Genomic DNA, 23909 nt, shown 5'->3' with positions numbered 1-23909 from the left:
CACACAGCAGCATTTGACTGGGGTTATTTTGATATGTGTGTGGGTGAGATAAAGATAGCATTTTTGAACGCGATAGAGGACAAGAAGTAGGAAGACAGGGAATTAAATCGGGGAAGTTGAGCCTGCTCGGTGGTTGCCCCATTGAGCAAGTAGAAAAAAATGACAATAAGAAAACTACAAAGGATTCCAATAGCCTAAAACTTACATTTTTGGTTCCTTCAAATTGTTTATGTGGTTATGTCTAACAGACATTTCTGCGTGTACTCAGATATTTAATAGTTTGGGGGCAAGTGATTTAAATCTTCAAGAGACATTCGACACTTAAACCGTTTTAAAAGTTATCCCCAATTCCTCTTTCAATTGTATTTAATAACGATGCAATTGGTGCATGTAAAATATTGTTTGCTCAAATACCTGGATTGTGTTTGTGATTGCAGTAGCATATCGGATTAAACAGTAAAGATAATCGAATAACATTTACCTCAAGCTAGTGATAGCCATGTACGAAATTGTAAAACATTTCTGTAATGAGCGCTGTCTATGGTGCTACATAGAGCTGTCCTTGGTACTGGACAAGATAAAAGGTATTGCACATGTTTGGTTCATACTTTCCCACCCACATGGACATGGCATCTCACAGCAATCATGTGAATCACTTGTAGTTAGGAATTCTGCTGTATAACTAACATTGAATTGAAAATAAGAACGCGATAAAAATAGTCAAAGGCTTATCTGGTTTATCAAGTTAGACTAACTAACGCATATAATTTAAAAATCATTTGAAAAGATTTGCAACGTGTGTTTGACGTTGTATTTCGTTTTTAAAGTTTTTTCACCGAGACAGTCAATGCGCCGTGCGACACTGGTTTTCCTAATGCGACTTTAGGACTCCAGGGCATGCATGTAGTTAGCACGCTTTGCCCTTTTCCTCCAAACTTCCATTGGGTTCTGTTAGGATTATGCAAGCGCTGTCACACGCGACCATATGCGACTTGGTTTCCAACTTTAACGGAGACACACAGAGGAGGTCATACTGGAGGGTGTCTACTAGTCTTTCTCTATGGTGATTCTGTCTGGTGATCCTGCCTGGGGACCAGCTGTGTATGCTGTCTATGACTCCAGCTCAGGGTTACAAAGTCACTTATAAATATTATATTGTCAATATAAACGAGATGAGTCTTCTTGAGTTGAGGTCTTAATCTTACTCACTATTTCAATAATATATATATATATATATATATATATATATATTATGATGTTATTATATCATACCTTTATAAAAAAATATATCACAATTAATATAGCGTAACTTAGCTAATTTTGATGATGACTTAAAGCACTTACCACCCTAGCTGAAATGACTTAAAGAGAGAGAGTGTAATTTTCAGAGTAATATCATGTCCTTTTAAAAGCATTCAATCCAGTTCTATGTCGACTCACTTGTCTTAGAACGTCACATCTGTAAACACGCTGTCAAACAGATAACAAAATCAAGTCAATGTTCTCTTTTACTAACACATCTGAGCTTCTCTCTTCTTCTTGTCTTTCCTTCTGCTCTGTAGGCATCAAATCCCAGAGGACACACCACACACACACCACACACACCACCCCCACCGCCAGACATCATGCTGGAGTCTGAGCCTACTGTGTTCCAGCTGCAGCCTAACATCATCTCTGTGCGTCTCTTCAAGAGGAAGTTAGGCGGGCTGGGCTTCCTGGTCAAGCAGCGCGTCTCCAAGCCACCGGTCATCGTGTCCGACCTGATCCGGGGCGGGGCGGCTGAGGAGTGCGGCCTGGTCCAGGTGGGGGATATTGTCCTGGCCGTCAACAACAAGCCTCTGGTGGACCTCAGCTACGAGCGGGCCCTGGAGACCCTGAAGAATGTGTCCCCAGAAAACCACGCCGTCCTCATCCTCAGGGGCCCTGAGGGCTTCACAACCCACCTGGAGACCACCCTGTCTGGAGACGGACGACAGAGGACCGTCAGGGTCACCCGGCCAGCCTTTCCCGCCTCCAAGTCCTACGAGCGCTGCTGTCCGTTAAGCCCCCTCAATCCAGGGAAGGGAAGTAAGGACCCACCGCAGCTGAGGGCCATCGAGAACCTGTCACCCCCCTCGGTGACTCCATCCTACAGAGACGCCCTGCTCCAGAGGGGAGGGGTGCAGGCTCTCATCGCTGCCCAGGACCCCCTACTCCTGAACGGGGTGGAGGAGAACAATGACCTGCTGAAGGAGATCGAGCCGGTGCTGAGGCTGATCAAAAGGGAGATCAACGGAGAGGGACAGAGGACCATAGAGAGCAGGGACGCTGAGGTGCAGGTGGACAGGTGAGGTGACCCATTGATACCGAACATGTGACCTGTTGACCCCGACCATGCATAGTATACACAACTGCACATACAGATTTACTCTCTTAATTTGATCACTCTGTTGTCGCAAATCATTTTACTGTTAAGGGGGAAATGCAAATTGTAGTGTGTTCAAGTTGTAAAAAGGTTTCCAACTGTTTGTAATGTCCACTTAAATATGTCTAACTTGATTTGCCCTAACAAAAAATGTAACCCCTGCAAAAATGTCCTTTGTTATCCACCAAATAATATCGTTGCTACAGGATTATTGTCCTGCTGTGAGATACTAGTCAAACCCACAACAACCTGATCACTAGATGGTTAGACGCTAAGTGAGAATACTCTGACAGGTTCATTATTATACATCTTTACATTGCTAGTGTTTGTGGGCATGATGGATAGTGTTTTTTCACATCAGGGAGCAGTTGGTTCAAATGCATTCAATCTGACTCAAACATCTTACGCTTATTCTCTTTGTTGTAGTGACTGTATGGTTTAGACCCACTCAGTGGTGACTGTCCTGTAGATACCGGTGACAATCTATACCTCCTGTGTACATGTATCCAATCAAAATCGGTTAGAGAGAGCATGGTACACTACCTTAAAATCCATAGCGCTCATTGACTACATCAAGCCCCTGTTTACTCTGCTGACTCCCTCTAATCCTGTCATCCTCAAATGAATCACAGCTTTCTAGGAAAAGTAGAAAACACAATGTAACATGCTCTTTAAGTCTACCTCAAAGCACTATCAATCTGCTACTGCAGTTGATAATCATGTTGATAAGTGACCTATAGTACCATAAATTAGCTTTTAAATGCATCCTGTATTTTAGAATGTCAGACTGACTTTTCAGAGACAGGAAGGAGTCAGTTAGCTAACCAGATTTCCTTGTTAGGGCTACGATGACGTTCAGATATGGCGAAGCTCGCTCGCTAAAGAGGCTTTCCAAAGCACAGCCAATAGAGGTGAAAGATTGTAGAAAATTAAATGGCGGTATTAGGTATTGACTCAGGGCAGGCCTAAACTGTTATCTCTGGCTGTATTTGTGCACTGTCATCTTGCTAATAAGTTGATATAGCGGTTGGTGAAATAGAACAACACATGAACTAGAAGAGCTACGTATTTAGATCAAAAGTAGATCAAGTTAGTTTTCACTCTGAACTGTACTGCTTTATAATAACTGAGTCAGAGTCAATGACAGAGAAACAACTTATAATCACTACTCTTGTAATTTCTGTGTTTCTGAGTCCGTCTTCAGAATTGTGGTGATGATGAATGTGGTTGTTTAACAAATGGAGGATATAAGTGTATGCAGTGTGACAGAAAGACGGTTGTGTTACAGTAGGTGTATGTAGTGGGGGAGGGGGGGGGGGGCAGTTTGTGTGTGTGAGTGTCAGTGTGTGTGAGTATGAGTGTGTGTGTGTGTTAGGGAGAGAGAGAGGCGATCGAGCAGGCGCCAGATTCCCCATTAGCTTGGACAAGCATTCATGAGAGAGAGGAGATATGTGTGTGGGTGTTTAACGAGCAAAGGAACGCAACAACTGAAATCTGAGGCTGTATTTTGTCACATCTGTCACGCCCTGGTCTAAGTATTTTGTGTTTTTCTTCATGTATTGGGTCAGGCCAGGGTGTGGCATGGAGTTTTTCTATTGTGGTGTGTTTTGTCTGGGGGTTTTGATGTGTATGTTAGTGGGATTGTAGCTTAGTAGGGTGTTCTAGGAAAGTCTATGGCTGTCTGGAGTGGTTCTCAATCAGAGGCAGGTGGTTATCGTTGTCTCTGATTGGGAACCATATTTAGGCAGCCATATTCTTTGGTTGTATTGTGGGTGATTGTCCTTAGTGTCTTGATGTCCTTGGTCCTGTCTAGTCTAGTCTAGTCTAGTCTAGTCTAGTCTAGTCTAGTCTAGTCTAGTCTAGTCTAGTCTAGTCTAGTCTAGTCTAGTCTAGGTTACATCAGTATAGGCTGTTTCGGTTTTCATTACGTTTATTGTTTTTGTAGTAATTGTATTTAGATTCGTGTTACGTTTGTTTATTAAAACATGGATCGTAATATACACGCTGCATTTTGGTCCGACTCTCCTTCACCATTAGAAAACCGTTACAGAATCACCCACCACCAAAGGACCAAGCAGCGTGTCAACAGGCAGGAGCAGCTGCAGTGGGAGAGGCTGCACCACCTGGAGAAATGGACATGGGAGGAGGAACTGGACGGTAAAGGACCCTGGGATCAGCCTGGAGATTATTGTCGCCCCAAAGCCGAGCTGGAGGCAGCAAAAGCAGAGAGGCGGCATTATGAGGAGCTAGCACGGCAGAGCGGATGGAAGCCTGGAGAATATCGCCGCCCCAAGGAGGAACTAGAAGCGGCAAAAGCGGAGAGGCGCTGGTATGAGGAGGCAGCACGGCGACGTGGATGGAAGCCCGGGAATCAGCCCCAAAAAATTATTGGGGGGGGGCTTACAGGGAGTATGGCTACGCCAGGTAGGAGACCTGCGCAAACTCCTGTGCTTACCGGGGCTAGAGAGACCGGGCAGGCACCGTGTTATGCAGTGGTGCGCACGGTGTCCCCAGTGCGGGTGCATAGCCCGGTGCGGTATATTCCAGCTCCACGTATCGGCCGGGCTAGATTGAGCGTCGAGCCAAATGCCATGAAGCCGGCTCTACGCATCTGGTCCCCAGTGCCTTTCCTTGGGCCGGTGTACATGGCACCAGCCTTGCGATCAGTGTCTCCGGTTCGCCTACATAGTCCAGTGCGGGCTATTCCACCTCGCTGCACTGGCAGGGCAACCGAGAGTTTTCAACCAGGTAAGGTTGGGCAGGCTCGGTGCTCAAGAGCTCCAGTGCGTCTGCACGGTCCGGTCTATCCAGTACCACCTCCACACCCCAGTCCTCCGGTAGCAGCTCCCCGCACCAGGCTTCCTGTGCGTTTCCTCGATCCAGTACCACCGGTTCCAGCACCACGCACCAGGCCTTCAGTGCGCCTCGCCTATTCAGCGCAGCCAGAGCCTGTCTCCTCTCCTGCGCTGCCGGAGTCTCCAGTCTGCCCAGCGCCGCCAGTGCTCCCAGTCTGCCCAGCGCCGCCAGTCTGCCCAGCGCCACCAGTCTGCCCAGCGCCGCCAGTCTGCCCAGCGCCGCCAGTCTGCCCAGCGTCGGCAGTCTGCCCAGCGTCGCCAATGCTCCCAGTCTGCCCAGCGCCGCCAGTCTGCCTAGCGTCGGCAGTCTGCCCAGCGTCGCCAGTGCTCCCAGTCTGCCCAGCGCCGCCAGTCTGCCCAGCGCCGCCAGTCTGCCCAGCGCCGCCAGTCTGCCCAGCGTCGCCAGTCTGCCCAGCACCGCCAGTCAGCCAGACTCTTCCAGATCTACCAGTCAGCCAGACTCTTCCAGATCTGCCAGTCAGCCAGACTCTTCCAGATCTGCCAGTCAGCCAGACTCTTCCGGATCTGCCAGTCGGCCAGGATCTGCCAGAAGTGCCAGTCGGCCAGGATCTGCCAGTAGCGCCAGTCAGCCAGGATCTGCCAGTCAGCCAGACTCTTCCAGATCTGCCAGTCAGCCAGACTCTTCCAGATCTGCCAGTCAGCCAGACTCTTCCGGATCTGCCAGTCAGCCAGACTCTTCCGGATCTGCCAGTCAGCCAGACTCTTCCGGATCTGCCAGTCAGCCAGACTCTTCCGGATCTGCCAGTCAGCCAGACTCTTCCGGATCTGCCAGTCAGCCAGACTCTTCCGGATCTGCCAGTCAGCCAGACTCTTCCGGATCTGCCAGTCAACCAGACTCTTCCGGATCTGCCAGTCAGCCAGGATCTGCCAGTCAGCCAGGATCTTCCAGAGGTGCCAGTCAGCCAGGATCCGCCAGAAGTGCCAGTCGGCCAGGATCTGCCAGTAGCACCAGTCAGCCAGGATCTGCCAGTCAGCCAGGATCTGCTGAGACCACCAGCCAGCCAGGATCTGGTAGATCTATCTATCTACCTGCCTGAGCTTCCTCTCACTCCCGAGCTTCCTCTCACTCCCGAGCTTTCTCTCACTCCCGCGCTTTCTCTCACTCCCGCGCTTTCTCTCACTCCCGCGCTTTCTCTCACTCCCGAGCTTTCTCTCACTCCCGAGCTGCCTCAGTCCCGAGCTGTCCTTCAGTCCCGATCTGCTCCTCAGTCCAGTGGGGTTCTGGGTGAGGACTACTAGGCCATGGTCGGCGGCGAGGGTGGACTATCCAGGGACGCGAGGAGAGGGGACTAAGACATTTATTGAGTGGGGTCCACATCCCGCGCCGGAACCGCCAAAAACCTTTGTTTTGAGGTGCGTTCGGGAGTCCGCACCTTAGGGGGGGGTTCTGTCACGCCCTGGTCTAAGTATTTTGTGTTTTTCTTCATGTATTGGGTCAGGCCAGGGTGTGGCATGGAGTTTTTCTATTGTGGTGTGTTTTGTCTGGGGGTTTTGATGTGTATGTTAGTGGGATTGTAGCTTAGTAGGGTGTTCTAGGAAAGTCTATGGCTGTCTGGAGTGGTTCTCAATCAGAGGCAGGTGGTTATCGTTGTCTCTGATTGGGAACCATATTTAGGCAGCCATATTCTTTGGTTGTATTGTGGGTGATTGTCCTTAGTGTCTTGATGTCCTTGTTCCTGTCTAGGTTAGGTTACATCAGTATAGGCTGTTTCGGTTTTCATTACGTTTATTGTTTTTGTAGTAATTGTATTTAGTTTCGTGTTACGTTTGTTTATTAAAACATGGATCGTAATATACACGCTGCATTTTGGTCCGACTCTCCTTCACCATTAGAAAACCGTTACAACATCTCATTGGGATTCAGCCTCACACATCGTCTGACTGTATCTCTGTGTAGACATAGATGTTAGTTACATGTAGTTCTGCTTGGCCATAGATGTTACTTACATGTAGTTCTGCTTGGCCATAGATGTTAGTTCCATGTAGTTCTGCTTGGCCATAGATGTTAGTTACATGTAGTTCTGCTTGGCCATAGATGTTAGTTACATGTAGTTCTGCTTGGCTATAGATGTTAGTTACATGTAGTTATGCTTGGCCATAGATGTTAGTTACATGTAGTTCTGCTTGGCCATAGATGTTAGTTACATGTAGTTCTGCTTGGCCATAGATGTTAGTTACATGTAGTTCTGCATGGCCATAGATGTTAGTTACATGTAGTTCTGCTTGGCCATAGATGACACACTTGCTCTTTAACCCGGGGCTGGGTTTCTACAAAGCTAAAATATGGTCATTACAAAGGATAATTTTAGTCATATGATTTTTTACACTTTAGGACCCCTTTAGGTATAAAAAAAGATATGACAGAATTATTTGATGAAATTGAATTGGCCTTACTGTTATTAGGGTTAGAAAATAGAAAACTGATTCATACATGGAAAAACAGATAGTCAAAAAAAATCTATCAAAAGGAAATATGTTTTGAAGTGTCTGTCTTGAGAGATATAATACTGTTGGTTTTTTAAACAGTGGAACGACCCATATACCTTGGACATGATAATTCCCTTGTCACTTCCATTCGTGTTTCGGCCAGTTATCGTTTTACCTTTCAACATGTCCCGTGAAACTTGTGGGGGTCGTTGAGCAAAACGGAGAACACCATCGTGTTCATGAGAGTCTCATTGTTCCATAGCGGGGGTCATGAGAGGATACATTTTTGGGATGTCTCCTGGTCTGACAAAAAGCACTGCAGCTATATGTGGGATTGGAAGTGATGGAGACAATTAAATTGATGTAAGCTACAAACTATCTGAAATATTAAAGCTGATCTAACCCCTGAACAGATAAATAATACAGTAACACTTTCCACCACAGATGTGGAACGCTGACGTCGGTGGATGTGGTGGATTGAGCCTCAGCCCGTGTAAAACAGAATAATAATACATACCTCTAGCTTAAACAGATGGATTTGGATGTGGATTATTTTATGATGTTAATTAGATTGACGCGTGGGTGGGGGATAAGGAGAACTAACTATGTGTGCCTGCCGTTCAGGGACCTTGGTAAGGGAAACGGCATTTCACCCCAGCTGGCGTCTGATAAGGACAGAGTGTGTGAAGACCTGTGGAGGAAGGACAACAACATGCAGACGGTGCTCCACAACCCTTACTCTGAGACAGACAAGGTAAACATTCCAATAAATGTGTGTGTGTGTGTGTGTGTGTGCGCGTGTGTGTGTGGTTGCAGGTGTTTATGAGTGTGTACTTGTCTTGCATGCCTTTCGAGTAAATCCACTTGTGTAAGCTTATCCTTCCATATGTGAGCGAGTGTGTTAGTAATGTATGCTTGGCCATAGTTATCTCCTAGAGTCACACATGACATATGCTTCTAGAATCCTCCAATCTACACATTCATTTGCATGTTCCTTGTTCCTTTCTTGTTCTTGGAACTCTTAGAGATTCCTGTGACTGATGCGCATCCATGTGCATCTTGAGAACAAGAACAAGGCTCCCCGCTCAGGAACTCATCACCTGGGAATTAGATCCTTCCAACTTTTGGGTTAGGATTGACTGGGTTAGGATGGACTGGGTTAGGATGGACTGGGTTAGGATGGACTGGGCTGTGTTATGATGGGCTGTGTTAGGATGGGCGGGGCTAAATTAGGATAGGCTGGGATAGGATGGGCTGGGATAGGATGGCCTGGGTTAGAATGGGCTGGACTGGGTTAGGATGGGCTGGGTTAGGATGGGCTGGGATAGGATGGGTTGGGCAGGGCTGAGTTAGGATGGGCTGGGCTGGGTTAGGATGGGCTGGGCTGGGTTAGCCTGGACTGGGTTAGGATGGGCTGGGTTAGGATGGACTGGGATAAAGATGAGTTGGACTGGGTTAGGATAAGCTGGGCTGGGTTAGGCTGGGCTGAGTTAGGATGGGCTGGGATAGGATGTGCTGGGCTGAGTTAGGATGGGATGGGCTGGGATAGGATGGGTTGGGCTGAGTGAATTCTTTCTTAGTGAATGAGGCAGGATGGAGAGAAACCATCCAAGAGACCCTAATGAATGAGGGCAGCTGTGGTCGCAGAGGGAGAAGATAAATGTTTCTCCTCTAATGTCGCCCTTTCCAAATCTTTAAGGCCTTTGAGGTCTGCTGGGATGTGTGTGTGTGCAGTGGGGATGGGGGTCATGTGTATAACGTGGGCATAGTGTGTGTATGTGTGTAGGGCCATACTGACGCCATGTTTCCGGGAAGGCCCAGAGGTGGGTGTATGAGTTTGCCCTGACTCCAGAGTCTGACTCATAGGAGAGCCCAGAGGTGGGTGTATGTGTTTGCCCTGACTCCAGAGTCTGACTCATAGGAGAGCCCAGAGGTGGGTGTATGTGTTTGCCCTGACTCCAGAGTCTGACTCATAGGAGAGCTCAGAGGTGGGTGTATGTGTAAAAGGTCTATGAGACAAATGTATTATTATTCTAACAAATTGCTTTTGATTCCTCCAGCCATTTATTAATATTTCCTTGATAATTGAATGCGGAAGCAGGGCGTCCACCTGTTGGGGACTTCTGCAATAAGTCATTCTCCATTCCAAGTGGGATGAGGAGAGACAGGAGGCTACAGAACTGCCAAATAAGAAGTTGGTAGAGTTTAAATTCTTATTTCATTAAGACAGAGAGGTGTTGATGACAATAGAGGAGATGTTAATGTTATTGAATAGATCCAAACCATCTACTGTATAATCTCGAGTGGCGCAGCAGTCTAAGTCACTGCATCTCAGTGCAAGAGGGGTCACGGCAGTACCTGGTTTGAATCCAGGCTGCATCACATCTGGCCGTAATTGGGAGTCCCCAAGTGCGGCACACAATTGGCCCAGTGTTGGCCATTATTGTAAAAAAGAATTTGTTCTTAACTGACTTGACTAGTTAAATAAAGGATCAATAAAAAATAGTCAGTAGGTGTGGTACAGTTCAGGAGGTAGGACTCTCCTTCGAGGCAGGTTCAGGAGGTATGGCTCTCCTTTGAGGCAGGTTCAGGAGTTAGGGCTCTCTTCCGAGGCAGGTTCAGGAGGTAGGGTTCTCCTTCGAGGCAGGATCAGGAGGTATGGCTCTCCTTTGAGGCAGGTTCAGGAGTTAGGGCTCTCTTCCGAGGCAGGTTCAGGAGGTAGGGTTCTCCTTCGAGGCAGGATCAGGAGGTAGGGATGTCCTTCGAGGCAGGTTCAGGAGGTAGGAATCTCCTACGAGGCAGTTTCAGGAGGTATGGCTCTCCTTCAAGGCAGGTTCAGGAGGTAGGGCTCTTCTTTGAGGCAGGTTCAGGAGGTAGGGCTCTCCTTCGAGGCAGGGTTAGGAGATAGGGATCTCCTTCGAGGCAGGTTCAGGAGGTAGGGGTCTCCTCCGATGCAGGTTCAGGAGATAGGGCTCTCCTTTGTGGGAGGTTCAGGAGGTATGGCTCTCCTTCAAAGCAGGTTCAGGAGGTAGGGCTCTCCTTCGAGGCAGGATCAAGAGGTAGGGATGTCCTTCGAGGCAGGTTCAGGATGTAGGAATCTCCTACGGGGCAGTTTCAGGAGGTATGGCTCTCCTTTGAGGCAGGTTCATGAGGTAGGGCTCTCCTTCGAGGCAGGGTTAGGAGATAGGGATCTCCTTCGAGGCAGGTTCAGGAGATAGGGCTCTCCTTCGCGGGAGGTTCAGGAGGTATGGATCTCCTTCAAAGCAGGTTCAGGAGGTAGGGCTCTCCTTCGAGGCAGGTTCAGGAGGAAGGGCTCTTCTTTGAGGCAGGTTCAGGAGGTAGGGCTCTCCTTCGAGGCAGGTTCAGGAGGTAGGGCTCTCCTTCGAGGCAGGTTCAGGAGGTAGGGCTCTACTTCGAGGCAGGATCAGGAAGTAGGGGTCTCCTTCGAGGCAGGTTCAGAAGGTATGGCTCTCCTTTGAGGCAGGTTTAGGCGGTAGGTCTCTCTTCTGAGGCAGGTTCAGGAGGTAGGGCTCTCCTTCGAGGCAGGATCAGGAGGTAGGAATCTCCTGCGAGGCAATTTCAGGAGGTATGGCTCTCCTTCAAGGCAGGTTCAGGAGGTAGGGCTCTACTTGGAGGCAGGATCAGGAAGTAGGGGTCTCCTTCGAGGCAGGTTCAGGAGGTATGGCTCTCCTTCGAGGCAGGTTCAGGAGGAAGGGCTCTTCTTTGAGGCAGGTTCAGGAGGTAGGGCTCTCCTTCGAGGCAGGTTCAGGAGGTAGGGCTCTCCTTCGAGGCAGGTTCAGGAGGTAGGGCTCTACTTCGAGGCAGGATCAGGAAGTAGGGGTCTCCTTCGAGGCAGGTTCAGAAGGTATGGCTCTCCTTTGAGGCAGGTTTAGGCGGTAGGTCTCTCTTCTGAGGCAGGTTCAGGAGGTAGGGCTCTCCTTCGAGGCAGGATCAGGAGGTAGGAATCTCCTGCGAGGCAATTTCAGGAGGTATGGCTCTCCTTCAAGGCAGGTTCAGGAGGTAGGGCTCTACTTGGAGGCAGGATCAGGAAGTAGGGGTCTACTTGGAGGCAGGATCAGGAAGTAGGGGTCTCCTTCGAGGCAGGTTCAGGAGGTATGGCTCTCCTTTGAGGCAGGTTCAGGAGGAAGGGCTCTTCTTTGAGGCAGGTTCAGGAGGTAGGGCTCTCCTTCGAGGCAGGTTCAGGAGGTAGGAATCTCCTACGAGGCAGTTTCAGGAGGTATGGCTCTCCTTCAAGGCAGGTTCAGGAGGCAGGGCTCTTCTTTGAGGCAGGTTCAGGAGGTAGGGCTCTCCTTCGAGGCAGGTTCAGGAGGTAGGGCTCTTTCAGGCAGGTTCAGGAGGTAGGGCTCTCCTTTGAGGCAGGTTCAGGAGATAGGGCTCTCCTTCGCGGGAGGTTCAGGAGGTATGGCTCTCCTTAAAAGCAGGTTCAGGAGGTAGGGCTCTCTTCCGAGGCAGGTTCAGGAGGTAGGGCTCTCCTTCGAGGCAGGATCAGGAAGTAGGGGTCTCCTACGAGGCAGTTTCAGGAGGTATGGCTCTCCTTCGAGGCAGGTTCAGGAGGTAGGGCTCTTTGAGACAGGTTCAGGAGGTAGGGCTCTTCTTTGAGGCAGGTTCAGGAGGTAGGGCTCTCCTTTGAGGCAGGTTCAGGAGATAGGGCTCTCCTTCGAGGCAGGATCAGGAGGTAGGGATGTCCTTCGAGGCAGGTTCAGGAGGTATGGCTCTCCTTCGAGGCAGGTTCAGGAGGTAGGGCTCTTTGAGGCAGGTTCAGGAGGTAGGGCTCTCCTTTGAGGCAGGTTCAGGAGATAGGGCTCTCCTTCGCGGGAGGTTCAGGAGGTATGGCTCTCCTTAAAAGCAGGTTCAGGAGGTAGGGCTCTCCTTCGAGGCAGGTTCAGGAGGTAGGGCTCTCCTTCGAGGCAGGTTCAGGAGGTAGGGCTCTTTGAGGCAGGTTCAGGAGGTAGGGCTCTTTGAGGCAGGTTCAGGAGATAGGGCTCTCCTTCGCGGGAGGTTCAGGAGGTATGGCTCTCCTTAAAAGCAGGTTCAGGAGGTAGGGCTCTCTTTCGAGGCAGGTTCAGGAGGTAGGGCTCTCCTTCGAGGCAGGATCAGGAAGTAGGGGTCTCCTTCGAGGCAGGTTCAGGAGGTATGGCTCTCCTTTGAGGCAGGTTCAGGAGTTAGGGCTCTCTTCCGAGGCAGGTTCAGGAGGTAGGGTTCTCCTTCGAGGCAGGATCAGGAGGTAGGGCTCTTCTTTGAGGCAGGTTCAGGAGGTAGGGCTCTCCTTTGAGGCAGGTTCAGGAGATAGGGCTCTCCTTCGAGGCAGGATCAGGAGGTAGGGATGTCCTTCGAGGCAGGTTCAGGAGGTAGGAATCTCCTACGAGGCAGTTTCAGGAGGTATGGCTCTCCTTCAAGGCAGGTTCAGGAGGTAGGGCTCTCCTTTGAGGCAGGTTCAGGAGATAGGGCTCTCCTTCGCGGGAGGTTCAGGAGGTATGGCTCTCCTTAAAAGCAGGTTCAGGAGGTAGGGCTCTCCTTCGAGGCAGGTTTAGGAGGTAGGGCTCTCCTTCGAGGCAGGATCAGGAAGTAGGGGTCTCCTTCGAGGCAGGTTCAGGAGTTAGGGCTCTCTTCCGAGGCAGGTTCAGGAGGTAGGGTTCTCCTTCGAGGCAGGATCAGGAGGTAGGAATCTCCTTCGAGGCAGGATCAGGAGGTAGGGATGTCCTTCGAGGCAGGTTCAGGAGTTAGGAATCTCCTACGAGGCAGTTTCAGGAGGTATGGCTCTCCTTCAAGGCAGGTTCAGGAGGTAGGGCTCTTCTTTGAGGCAGGTTCAGGAGGTAGGGCTCTCCTTTGAGGCAGGTTCAGGAGATAGGGCTCTCCTTCGAGGCAGGATCAGGAGGTAGGGATGTCCTTCGAGGCAGGTTCAGGAGGTAGGAATCTCCTACGAGGCAGGTTCAGGAGGTAGGGCTCTCCTTCGAGGCAGGATCAGGAAGTAGGGGTCTCCTTCGAGGCAGGTTCAGGAGGTATGGCTCTCCTTTGAGGCAGGTTCAGGAGGTAGGGCTCTTCTTTGAGGCAGGTTCAGGAGGTAGGGCTCTCCTTTGAGGCAGGTTCAGGAGATAGGGCTCTCCTTCGCGGGAGGTTCAGGAGGTATGGCTCTCCTTAAAAGCAGGTTCAGGAGGTAGGGCTCTCCTTCGAGGCAGGTTCAGGAGGTAGGGCTCTCCTTCGAGGCAGGATCAGGAAGTAGGGGTCTCCTTCGAGGCAGGTTCAGGAGGTATGGCTCTCCTTTGAGGCAGGTTCAGGAGTTAGGGCTCTCTTCCGAGGCAGGTTCAGGAGGTAGGGTTCTCCTTCGAGGTAGGGATGTCCTTCGAGGCAGGTTCAGGAGGTAGGAATCTCCTGCGAGGCAGTTTCAGGAGATAGGGCTCTCCTTCGCGGGAGGTTCAGGAGGTATGGCTCTCCTTAAAAGCAGGTTCAGGAGGTAGGGCTCTCCTTCGAGGCAGGTTCAGGAGGTAGGTCTCTCTTCCGAGGCAGGTTCAGGAGGTAGGGCTCTCCTTCGAGGCAGGATCAGGAAGTAGGGGTCTCCTACGAGGCAGTTTCAGGAGGTATGGCTCTCCTTCGAGGCAGGTTCAGGAGGTAGGGCTCTTCTTTGAGGCAGGTTCAGGAGGTAGGGCTCTCCTTTGAGGCAGGTTCAGGAGATAGGGCTCTCCTTCGAGGCAGGATCAGGAGGTAGGGATGTCCTTCGAGGCAGGTTCAGGAGGTAGGAGTCTCCTACGAGGCAGTTTCAGGAGGTATGGCTCTCCTTCGAGGCAGGTTCAGGAGGTAGGGCTCTTTGAGGCAGGTTCAGGAGGTAGGGCTCTCCTTTGAGGCAGGTTCAGGAGGTAGGGCTCTCCTTAAAAGCAGGTTCAGGAGGTGTGGCTCTCCTTAAAAGCAGGTTCAGGAGGTAGGGCTCTTTGAGGCAGGTTCAGGAGGTAGGGCTCTCCTTCGAGGCAGGTTCAGGAGGTATGGCTCTCCTTCGAGGCAGGATCAGGAAGTAGGGGTCTCCTTCGAGGCAGGTTCAGGAGGTATGGCTCTCCTTTGAGGCAGGTTCAGGAGATAGGGCTCTCCTTCGAGGCAGGATCAGGAGGTAGGGATGTCCTTCGAGGCAGGTTCAGGAGGTAGGAATCTCCTACGAGGCAGTTTCAGGAGGTATGGCTCTCCTTCAAGGCAGGTTCAGGAGGTAGGGCTCTCCTTTGAGGCAGGTTCAGGAGATAGGGCTCTCCTTCGCGGGAGGTTCAGGAGGTATGGCTCTCCTTAAAAGCAGGTTCAGGAGGTAGGGCTCTCCTTCGAGGCAGGTTCAGGAGGTAGGGCTCTCCTTCGAGGCAGGATCAGGAAGTAGGGGTCTCCTTCGAGGCAGGTTCAGGAGGTATGGCTCTCCTTTGAGGCAGGTTCAGGAGTTAGGGCTCTCCTAGACAGGTTCAGGAGGTAGGGCTCTCCCTCGAGGCAGGGTTAGGAGGTAGGGTTCTCCTTCGAGGCAGGATCAGGAGGTAGGGATGTCCTTCGAGGCAGGTTCAGGAGGTAGGAATCTCCTTCGAGGCAGGATCAGGAGGTAGGGATGTCCTTCGAGGCAGGTTCAGGAGTTAGGAATCTCCTACGAGGCAGTTTCAGGAGGTATGGCTCTCCTTCAAGGCAGGTTCAGGAGGTAGGGCTCTTCTTTGAGGCAGGTTCAGGAGGTAGGGCTCTCCTTTGAGGCAGGTTCAGGAGATAGGGCTCTCCTTCGAGGCAGGATCAGGAGGTAGGGATGTCCTTCGAGGCAGGTTCAGGAGGTAGGAATCTCCTACGAGGCAGGTTCAGGAGGTAGGGCTCTCCTTCGAGGCAGGATCAGGAAGTAGGGGTCTCCGAGGCAGGTTCAGGAGGTATGGCTCTCCTTTGAGGCAGGTTCAGGAGTTAGGGTTCTCCTTCGAGGCAGGATCAGGAGGTAGGGCTCTTCTTTGAGGCAGGTTCAGGAGGTAGGGCTCTCCTTTGAGGCAGGTTCAGGAGATAGGGCTCTCCTTCGAGGCAGGATCAGGAGGTAGGGATGTCCTTCGAGGCAGGTTCAGGAGGTAGGAATCTCCTACGAGGCAGTTTCAGGAGGTATGGCTCTCCTTCAAGGCAGGTTCAGGAGGTAGGGCTCTTCTTTGAGGCAGGTTCAGGAGGTAGGGCTCTCCTTTGAGGCAGGTTCAGGAGATAGGGCTCTCCTTCGCGGGAGGTTCAGGAGGTATGGCTCTCCTTAAAAGCAGGTTCAGGAGGTAGGGCTCTCCTTCGAGGCAGGTTCAGGAGGTAGGGCTCTCCTTCGAGGCAGGATCAGGAAGTAGGGGTCTCCTTCGAGGCAGGTTCAGGAGGTATGGCTCTCCTTTGAGGCAGGTTCAGGAGTTAGGGCTCTCTTCCGAGGCAGGTTCAGGAGGTATGGCTCTCCTTCAAAGCAGGGTCAGGAGGTAGGGCTCTCCTTCAAAGCAGGTTCAGGAGGTAGGACTCTCCTTCAAGGCAGGTTCAGGAGGTAGGGCTCTCCTAGACAGGTTCAGGAGGTAGGACTCTCCTTCAAAGCAGGTTCAGGAGGTAGGACTCTCCTTCGAGGCAGGTTCAGGAGGTAGGGCTCTCCTTTGAGGCAGATTCAGGAGATAGAGCTCTCCTAGACAGGTTCAGGAGGTAGGGCTCTCCTAGACAGGTTCAGGAGGTAGGGCTCTCCCTCGAGGCAGGGTTAGGAGATAGGGATCTCCTTCGAGGCAGGTTCAGGAGATAGGGCTCTCCTTCGCGGGAGGTTCAGGAGGTATGGCTCTCCTTAAAAGCAGGTTCAGGAGGTAGGGCTCTCCTTCGAGGCAGGTTCAGGAGGTATGGCTCTCCTTTGAGGCAGGATCAGGAGGTATGGCTCTCCTTTGAGGCAGGTTCAGGAGTTAGGGCTCTCTTCCGAGGCAGGTTCAGGAGGTAGGGTTCTCCTTCGAGGCAGGATCAGGAGGTAGGGATGTCCTTCGAGGCAGGTTCAGGAGGTAGGAATCTCCTGCGAGGCAGTTTCAGGAGATAGGGCTCTCCTTCGTGGGAGGTTCAGGAGGTATGGCTCTCCTTCAAAGCAGGTTCAGGACGTAGGGCTCTCCTTCGAGGCAGGTTCAGGAGGAAGGGCTCTCCTTCGAGGCAGGATCAGGAAGTAGGGGTCTCCTTCGAGGCAGGTTCAGGAGGTATGGCTCTCCTTTGAGGCAGGTTCAGGAGTTAGGGCTCTCTTCCGAGGCAGGTTCAGGAGGTAGGGTTCTCCTTCGAGGCAGGATCAGGAGGTAGGGATGTCCTTCGAGGCAGGTTCAGGAGGTAGGAATCTCCTGCGAGGCAGTTTCAGGAGATAGGGCTCTCCTTCGTGGGAGGTTCAGGAGGTATGGCTCTCCTTCAAAGCAGGGTCAGGAGGTAGGGCTCTCCTTCAAAGCAGGTTCAGGAGGTAGAACTCTCCTTCGAGGCAGGTTCAGGAGGTAGGGCTCTCCTAGACAGGTTCAGGAGGTAGGACTCTCCTTCAAAGCAGGTTCAGGAGGTAGGACTCTCCTTCGAGGCAGGTTCAGGAGGTAGGGCTCTCCTTTGAGGCAGATTCAGGAGATAGAGCTCTCCTAGACAGGTTCAGGAGGTAGGGCTCTCCTAGACAGGTTCAGGAGGTAGGGCTCTCCCTCGAGGCAGGGTTAGGAGATAGGGATCTCCTTCGAGGCAGGTTCAGGAGATAGGGCTCTCCTTCGCGGGAGGTTCAGGAGGTATGGCTCTCCTTAAAAGCAGGTTCAGGAGGTAGGGCTCTCCTTCGAGGCAGGTTCAGGAGGTATGGCTCTCCTTTGAGGCAGGATCAGGAGGTATGGCTCTCCTTTGAGGCAGGTTCAGGAGTTAGGGCTCTCTTCCGAGGCAGGTTCAGGAGGTAGGGTTCTCCTTCGAGGCAGGATCAGGAGGTAGGGATGTCCTTCGAGGCAGGTTCAGGAGGTAGGAATCTCCTGCGAGGCAGTTTCAGGAGATAGGGCTCTCCTTCGTGGGAGGTTCAGGAGGTATGGCTCTCCTTCAAAGCAGGTTCAGGACGTAGGGCTCTCCTTCGAGGCAGGTTCAGGAGGAAGGGCTCTCCTTCGAGGCAGGATCAGGAAGTAGGGGTCTCCTTCGAGGCATGTTCAGGAGGTAGGGCTCTTCTTCGAGGCAGGGTTAGGAGATAGGGATCTCCTTCAAGGCAGGTACAGGAGGTAGGGCTCTCCTCCGAGGCAGGTTCAGGAGGTAGGGCTCTCCTTCGAGGCAGGTTCAGGAGGTAGGGCTCTCCTTCGAGGCAGGGCTAGGGGATAGGGATCTCCTTTGATGCAGATTCAGGAGATAGGGCTCTCCTAGACAGGTTCAGGATGTAGGGCTCTCCTTCATGGCAGCTTCAGGAGGTATGGTTCTCCTTCGAGGCAGGTTCAGGTGGTCGCACTCTCCTTCGAGGCAGGTTGAGGAGGTATGGCTCTCCTTTGAGGCAGGTTCAGGAGTTAGGGCTCTCTTCCGAGGCAGGTTCAGGAGGTAGGGTTCTCCTTTGAGGCAGGATCAGGAGGTAGGGATGTCCTTCGAGGCAGGTTCAGGAGGTAGGAATCTCCTACGAGGCAGTTTCAGGAGGTATGGCTCTCCTTCAAGGCAGGTTCAGGAGGTAGGGCTCTTCTTCGAGGCAGGTTCAGGAGGAAGGGCTCTCCTTCGAAGCAGGTTCAGGAGGTAGGGTTCTCCTTCGAGACAGGTTCAGGAGGTTGGGCTCTCCTTCGAGGCAGGTTCAGGAGGTATGGCTCTCCTTCGAGGCAGGATCAGGAGGTAGGGATCTCCTTCGAGGCAGGTTCAGGAGGAAGGGCTCTCCTTCGAGGCAGGTTCAGGAGGAAGGGCTCTCCTTCGAGGCAGGTTCAGGAGGTAGGGCTCTCCTTCGAGGCAGGTTCAGGAGATAGGGATCTCCTTCGCGGGAGGTTCAGGAGGTATGGCTCTCCTTCGAGGCAGGATCAGGAGGTAGGGGTCTTCTTCGAGGCAGGTTCAGGAGGAAGGGCTCTCCTTCGAAGCAGGTTCAGGAGGTAGGGCTCTCCTTCGAGGCAGGGTTAGGAGGTAGGGGTCTCCTCCGATGCAGGTTCAGGAGGTAGGGCTCTCCTTTGAGGCAGGTTCAGGAGGTAGGGTTCTCCTTTGAGGCAGGATCAGGAGCTAGGGTTCTCCTTTGAGGCAGGATCAGGAGGTAGGGATGTCCTTCGAGGCAGGTTCAGGAGGTAGGAATCTCCTACGAGGCAGTTTCAGGAGGTATGGCTCTCCTTCAAGGCAGGTTCAGGAGATAGGGCTCTTCTTTGAGGCAGGTTCAGGAGGTAGGGTTCTCCTTCGAGGCAGGATCAGGAGGTAGGGATGTCCTTCGAGGCAGGTTCAGGAGGTAGGAATCTCCTGCGAGGCAGTTTCAGGAGATAGGGCTCTCCTTCGCGGGAGGTTCAGGAGGTATGGCTCTCCTTAAAAGCAGGTTCAGGAGGTAGGGCTCTCCTTCGAGGCAGGTTCAGGAGGTAGGTCTCTCTTCCGAGGCAGGTTCAGGAGGTAGGGCTCTCCTTCGAGGCAGGATCAGGAAGTAGGGGTCTCCTACGAGGCAGTTTCAGGAGGTATGGCTCTCCTTCGAGGCAGGTTCAGGAGGTAGGGCTCTTCTTTGAGGCAGGTTCAGGAGGTAGGGCTCTCCTTTGAGGCAGGTTCAGGAGATAGGGCTCTCCTTCGAGGAAGGATCAGGAGGTAGGGATGTCCTTCGAGGCAGGTTCAGGAGGTAGGAGTCTCCTACGAGGCAGTTTCAGGAGGTATGGCTCTCCTTCGAGGCAGGTTCAGGAGGTAGGGCTCTTTGAGGCAGGTTCAGGAGGTAGGGCTCTCCTTTGAGGCAGGTTCAGGAGATAGGGCTCTCCTTCGCGGGAGGTTCAGGAGGTATGGCTCTCCTTAAAAGCAGGTTCAGGAGGTAGGGCTCTCCTTCGAGGCAGGTTCAGGAGGTATGGCTCTCCTTCGAGGCAGGATCAGGAAGTAGGGGTCTCCTTCGAGGCAGGTTCAGGAGGTATGGCTCTCCTTTGAGGCAGGTTCAGGAGTTAGGGCTCTCTTCCGAGGCAGGTTCAGGAGGTAGGGTTCTCCTTCGAGGCAGGATCAGGAGGTAGGGCTCTTCTTTGAGGCAGGTTCAGGAGGTAGGGCTCTCCTTTGAGGCAGGTTCAGGAGATAGGGCTCTCCTTCGAGGCAGGATCAGGAGGTAGGGATGTCCTTCGAGGCAGGTTCAGGAGGTAGGAATCTCCTACGAGGCAGTTTCAGGAGGTATGGCTCTCCTTCAAGGCAGGTTCAGGAGGTAGGGCTCTCCTTTGAGGCAGGTTCAGGAGATAGGGCTCTCCTTCGCGGGAGGTTCAGGAGGTATGGCTCTCCTTAAAAGCAGGTTCAGGAGGTAGGGCTCTCCTTCGAGGCAGGTTCAGGAGGTAGGGCTCTCCTTCGAGGCAGGATCAGGAAGTAGGGGTCTCCTTCGAGGCAGGTTCAGGAGGTATGGCTCTCCTTTGAGGCAGGTTCAGGAGTTAGGGCTCTCCTAGACAGGTTCAGGAGGTAGGGCTCTCCCTCGAGGCAGGGTTAGGAGGTAGGGTTCTCCTTCGAGGCAGGATCAGGAGGTAGGGATGTCCTTCGAGGCAGGTTCAGGAGGTAGGAATCTCCTTCGAGGCAGGATCAGGAGGTAGGGATGTCCTTCGAGGCAGGTTCAGGAGGTAGGAATCTCCTACGAGGCAGGTTCAGGAGGTAGGGCTCTCCTTCGAGGCAGGATCAGGAAGTAGGGGTCTCCGAGGCAGGTTCAGGAGGTATGGCTCTCCTTTGAGGCAGGTTCAGGAGTTAGGGTTCTCCTTCGAGGCAGGATCAGGAGGTAGGGCTCTTCTTTGAGGCAGGTTCAGGAGGTAGGGCTCTCCTTTGAGGCAGGTTCAGGAGATAGGGCTCTCCTTCGAGGCAGGATCAGGAGGTAGGGATGTCCTTCGAGGCAGGTTCAGGAGGTAGGAATCTCCTACGAGGCAGTTTCAGGAGGTATGGCTCTCCTTCAAGGCAGGTTCAGGAGGTAGGGCTCTTCTTTGAGGCAGGTTCAGGAGGTAGGGCTCTCCTTTGAGGCAGGTTCAGGAGATAGGGCTCTCCTTCGCGGGAGGTTCAGGAGGTATGGCTCTCCTTAAAAGCAGGTTCAGGAGGTAGGGCTCTCCTTCGAGGCAGGTTCAGGAGGTAGGGCTCTCCTTCGAGGCAGGATCAGGAAGTAGGGGTCTCCTTCGAGGCAGGTTCAGGAGGTATGGCTCTCCTTTGAGGCAGGTTCAGGAGTTAGGGCTCTCTTCCGAGGCAGGTTCAGGAGGTAGGGTTCTCCTTCGAGGCAGGATCAGGAGGTAGGGATGTCCTTCGAGGCAGGTTCAGGAGGTAGGAATCTCCTGCGAGGCAGTTTCAGGAGATAGGGCTCTCCTTCGTGGGAGGTTCAGGAGGTATGGCTCTCCTTCAAAGCAGGGTCAGGAGGTAGGGCTCTCCTTCAAAGCAGGTTCAGGAGGTAGGACTCTCCTTCGAGGCAGGTTCAGGAGGTAGGGCTCTCCTAGACAGGTTCAGGAGGTAGGACTCTCCTTCAAAGCAGGTTCAGGAGGTAGGACTCTCCTTCGAGGCAGGTTCAGGAGGTAGGGCTCTCCTTTGAGGCAGATTCAGGAGGTAGGGCTCTCCTAGACAGGTTCAGGAGGTAGGGCTCTCCCTCGAGGCAGGGTTAGGAGATAGGGATCTCCTTCGAGGCAGGTTCAGGAGATAGGGCTCTCCTTCGCGGGAGGTTCAGGAGGTATGGCTCTCCTTAAAAGCAGGTTCAGGAGGTAGGGCTCTCCTTCGAGGCAGGTTCAGGAGGTATGGCTCTCCTTTGAGGCAGGATCAGGAGGTATGGCTCTCCTTTGAGGCAGGTTCAGGAGTTAGGGCTCTCTTCCGAGGCAGGTTCAGGAGGTAGGGTTCTCCTTCGAGGCAGGATCAGGAGGTAGGGATGTCCTTCGAGGCAGGTTCAGGAGGTAGGAATCTCCTGCGAGGCAGTTTCAGGAGATAGGGCTCTCCTTCGTGGGAGGTTCAGGAGGTATGGCTCTCCTTCAAAGCAGGTTCAGGACGTAGGGCTCTCCTTCGAGGCAGGTTCAGGAGGAAGGGCTCTCCTTCGAGGCAGGATCAGGAAGTAGGGGTCTCCTTCGAGGCATGTTCAGGAGGTAGGGCTCTTCTTCGAGGCAGGGTTAGGAGATAGGGATCTCCTTCAAGGCAGGTACAGGAGGTAGGGCTCTCCTCCGAGGCAGGTTCAGGAGGTAGGGCTCTCCTTCGAGGCAGGTTCAGGAGGTAGGGCTCTCCTTCGAGGCAGGGCTAGGGGATAGGGATCTCCTTTGATGCAGATTCAGGAGATAGGGCTCTCCTAGACAGGTTCAGGATGTAGGGCTCTCCTTCATGGCAGCTTCAGGAGGTATGGTTCTCCTTCGAGGCAGGTTCAGGTGGTCGCACTCTCCTTCGAGGCAGGTTGAGGAGGTATGGCTCTCCTTTGAGGCAGGTTCAGGAGTTAGGGCTCTCTTCCGAGGCAGGTTCAGGAGGTAGGGTTCTCCTTTGAGGCAGGATCAGGAGGTAGGGATGTCCTTCGAGGCAGGTTCAGGAGGTAGGAATCTCCTACGAGGCAGTTTCAGGAGGTATGGCTCTCCTTCAAGGCAGGATCAGGAGGTAGGGGTCTTCTTCGAGGCAGGTTCAGGAGGAAGGGCTCTCCTTCGAAGCAGGTTCAGGAGGTAGGGTTCTCCTTCGAGACAGGTTCAGGAGGTTGGGCTCTCCTTCGAGGCAGGTTCAGGAGGTATGGCTCTCCTTCGAGGCAGGATCAGGAGGTATGGCTCTCCTTCGAGGCAGGATCAGGAGGTAGGGATCTCCTTCGAGGCAGGTTCAGGAGGAAGGGCTCTCCTTCGAGGCAGGTTCAGGAGGTAGGGCTCTCCTTCGAGGCAGGTTCAGGAGATAGGGATCTCCTTCGCGGGAGGTTCAGGAGGTATGGCTCTCCTTCGAGGCAGGATCAGGAGGTAGGGGTCTTCTTCGAGGCAGGTTCAGGAGGAAGGGCTCTCCTTCGAAGCAGGTTCAGGAGGTAGGGCTCTCCTTCGAGGCAGGGTTAGGAGGTAGGGGTCTCCTCCGATGCAGGTTCAGGAGGTAGGGCTCTCCTTTGAGGCAGGTTCAGGAGGTAGGGTTCTCCTTTGAGGCAGGATCAGGAGCTAGGGTTCTCCTTTGAGGCAGGATCAGGAGGTAGGGATGTCCTTCGAGGCAGGTTCAGGAGGTAGGAATCTCCTACGAGGCAGTTTCAGGAGGTATGGCTCTCCTTCAAGGCAGGTTCAGGAGGTAGGGCTCTCCTTCAAAGCAGGTTCAGGAGGTAGGGCTCTCCTTCGAGGCAGGTTCAGGAGGTAGGGCTCTCCTTCGAGGCAGGATCAGGAAGTAGGGGTCTCCGAGGCAGGTTCAGGAGGTATGGCTCTCCTTTGAGGCAGGTTTAGGAGGTAGGTCTCTCTTCCGAGGCAGGTTCAGGAGGTAGGGCTCTCCTTCGAGGCAGGATCAGGAGGTAGGGATGTCCTTCGAGGCAGGTTCAGGAGGTAGGGCTCTCCTGCGAGACAGTTTCAGGAGGTAGGGCTCTCCTTCGAGACAGGTTCAGGAGGTTGGGCTCTCCTTCGAGGCAGGTTCAGGAGGTATGGCTCTCCTTCGAGGCAGGATCAAGAGGTAGGGATCTCCTACGAGGCAGGTTCAGGAGGAAGGGCTCTCCTTCGAGACAGGTTCAGGAGGTAGGGCTCTCCTTCGAGGCAGGTTCAGGAGATAGGGATCTCCTTCGCGGGAGGTTCAGGAGGTATGGCTCTCCTTCGAGGCAGGATCAGGAGGTATGGCTCTCCTTCGAGGCAGGATCAGGAGGTAGGGGTCTTCTTCGAGGCAGGTTCAGGAGGAAGGGCTCTCCTTCGAAGCAGGTTCAGGAGGTAGGGCTCTCCTTCGAGGCAGGGTTAGGAGGTAGGGGTCTCCTCCGATGCAGGTTCAGGAGGTAGGGCTCTCCTTTGAGGCAGGTTCAGGAGGTAGGGTTCTCCTTTGAGGCAGGATCAGGAGCTAGGGTTCTCCTTTGAGGCAGGATCAGGAGGTAGGGATGTCCTTCGAGGCAGGTTCAGGAGGTAGGAATCTCCTACGAGGCAGTTTCAGGAGGTATGGCTCTCCTTCAAGGCAGGTTCAGGAGGTAGGGCTCTTCTTTGAGG

The 23909-nt window shown here is 52.9% G+C and overlaps 1 protein-coding gene across 1 annotated transcript in view; it reads left to right on the top strand.

Annotated features, from left to right (window-relative positions):
- Positions 1–1569: 1569 nt before the first annotated feature.
- The window catches only part of LOC115140342 (nitric oxide synthase 1-like), a 143239-nt gene continuing 120899 nt past the window's right edge, over positions 1570–23909 (top strand). The window contains exons 1-2 of the mRNA XM_065026819.1: positions 1570–2326; positions 8332–8461. Coding sequence (XP_064882891.1) covers positions 1626–2326; positions 8332–8461 — 831 coding nt within the window. The 5' untranslated portion in view covers positions 1570–1625. The remainder of the gene's footprint in view (positions 2327–8331; positions 8462–23909) is intronic.

Source organism: Oncorhynchus nerka, linkage group LG13, assembly GCF_034236695.1.
Source record: "Oncorhynchus nerka isolate Pitt River linkage group LG13, Oner_Uvic_2.0, whole genome shotgun sequence".
Lineage (NCBI taxonomy): Eukaryota > Metazoa > Chordata > Actinopteri > Salmoniformes > Salmonidae > Oncorhynchus > Oncorhynchus nerka.
Note: the sequence above shows the minus strand (reverse complement) of the source record. Positions and strands in the feature narration are given on the sequence as shown.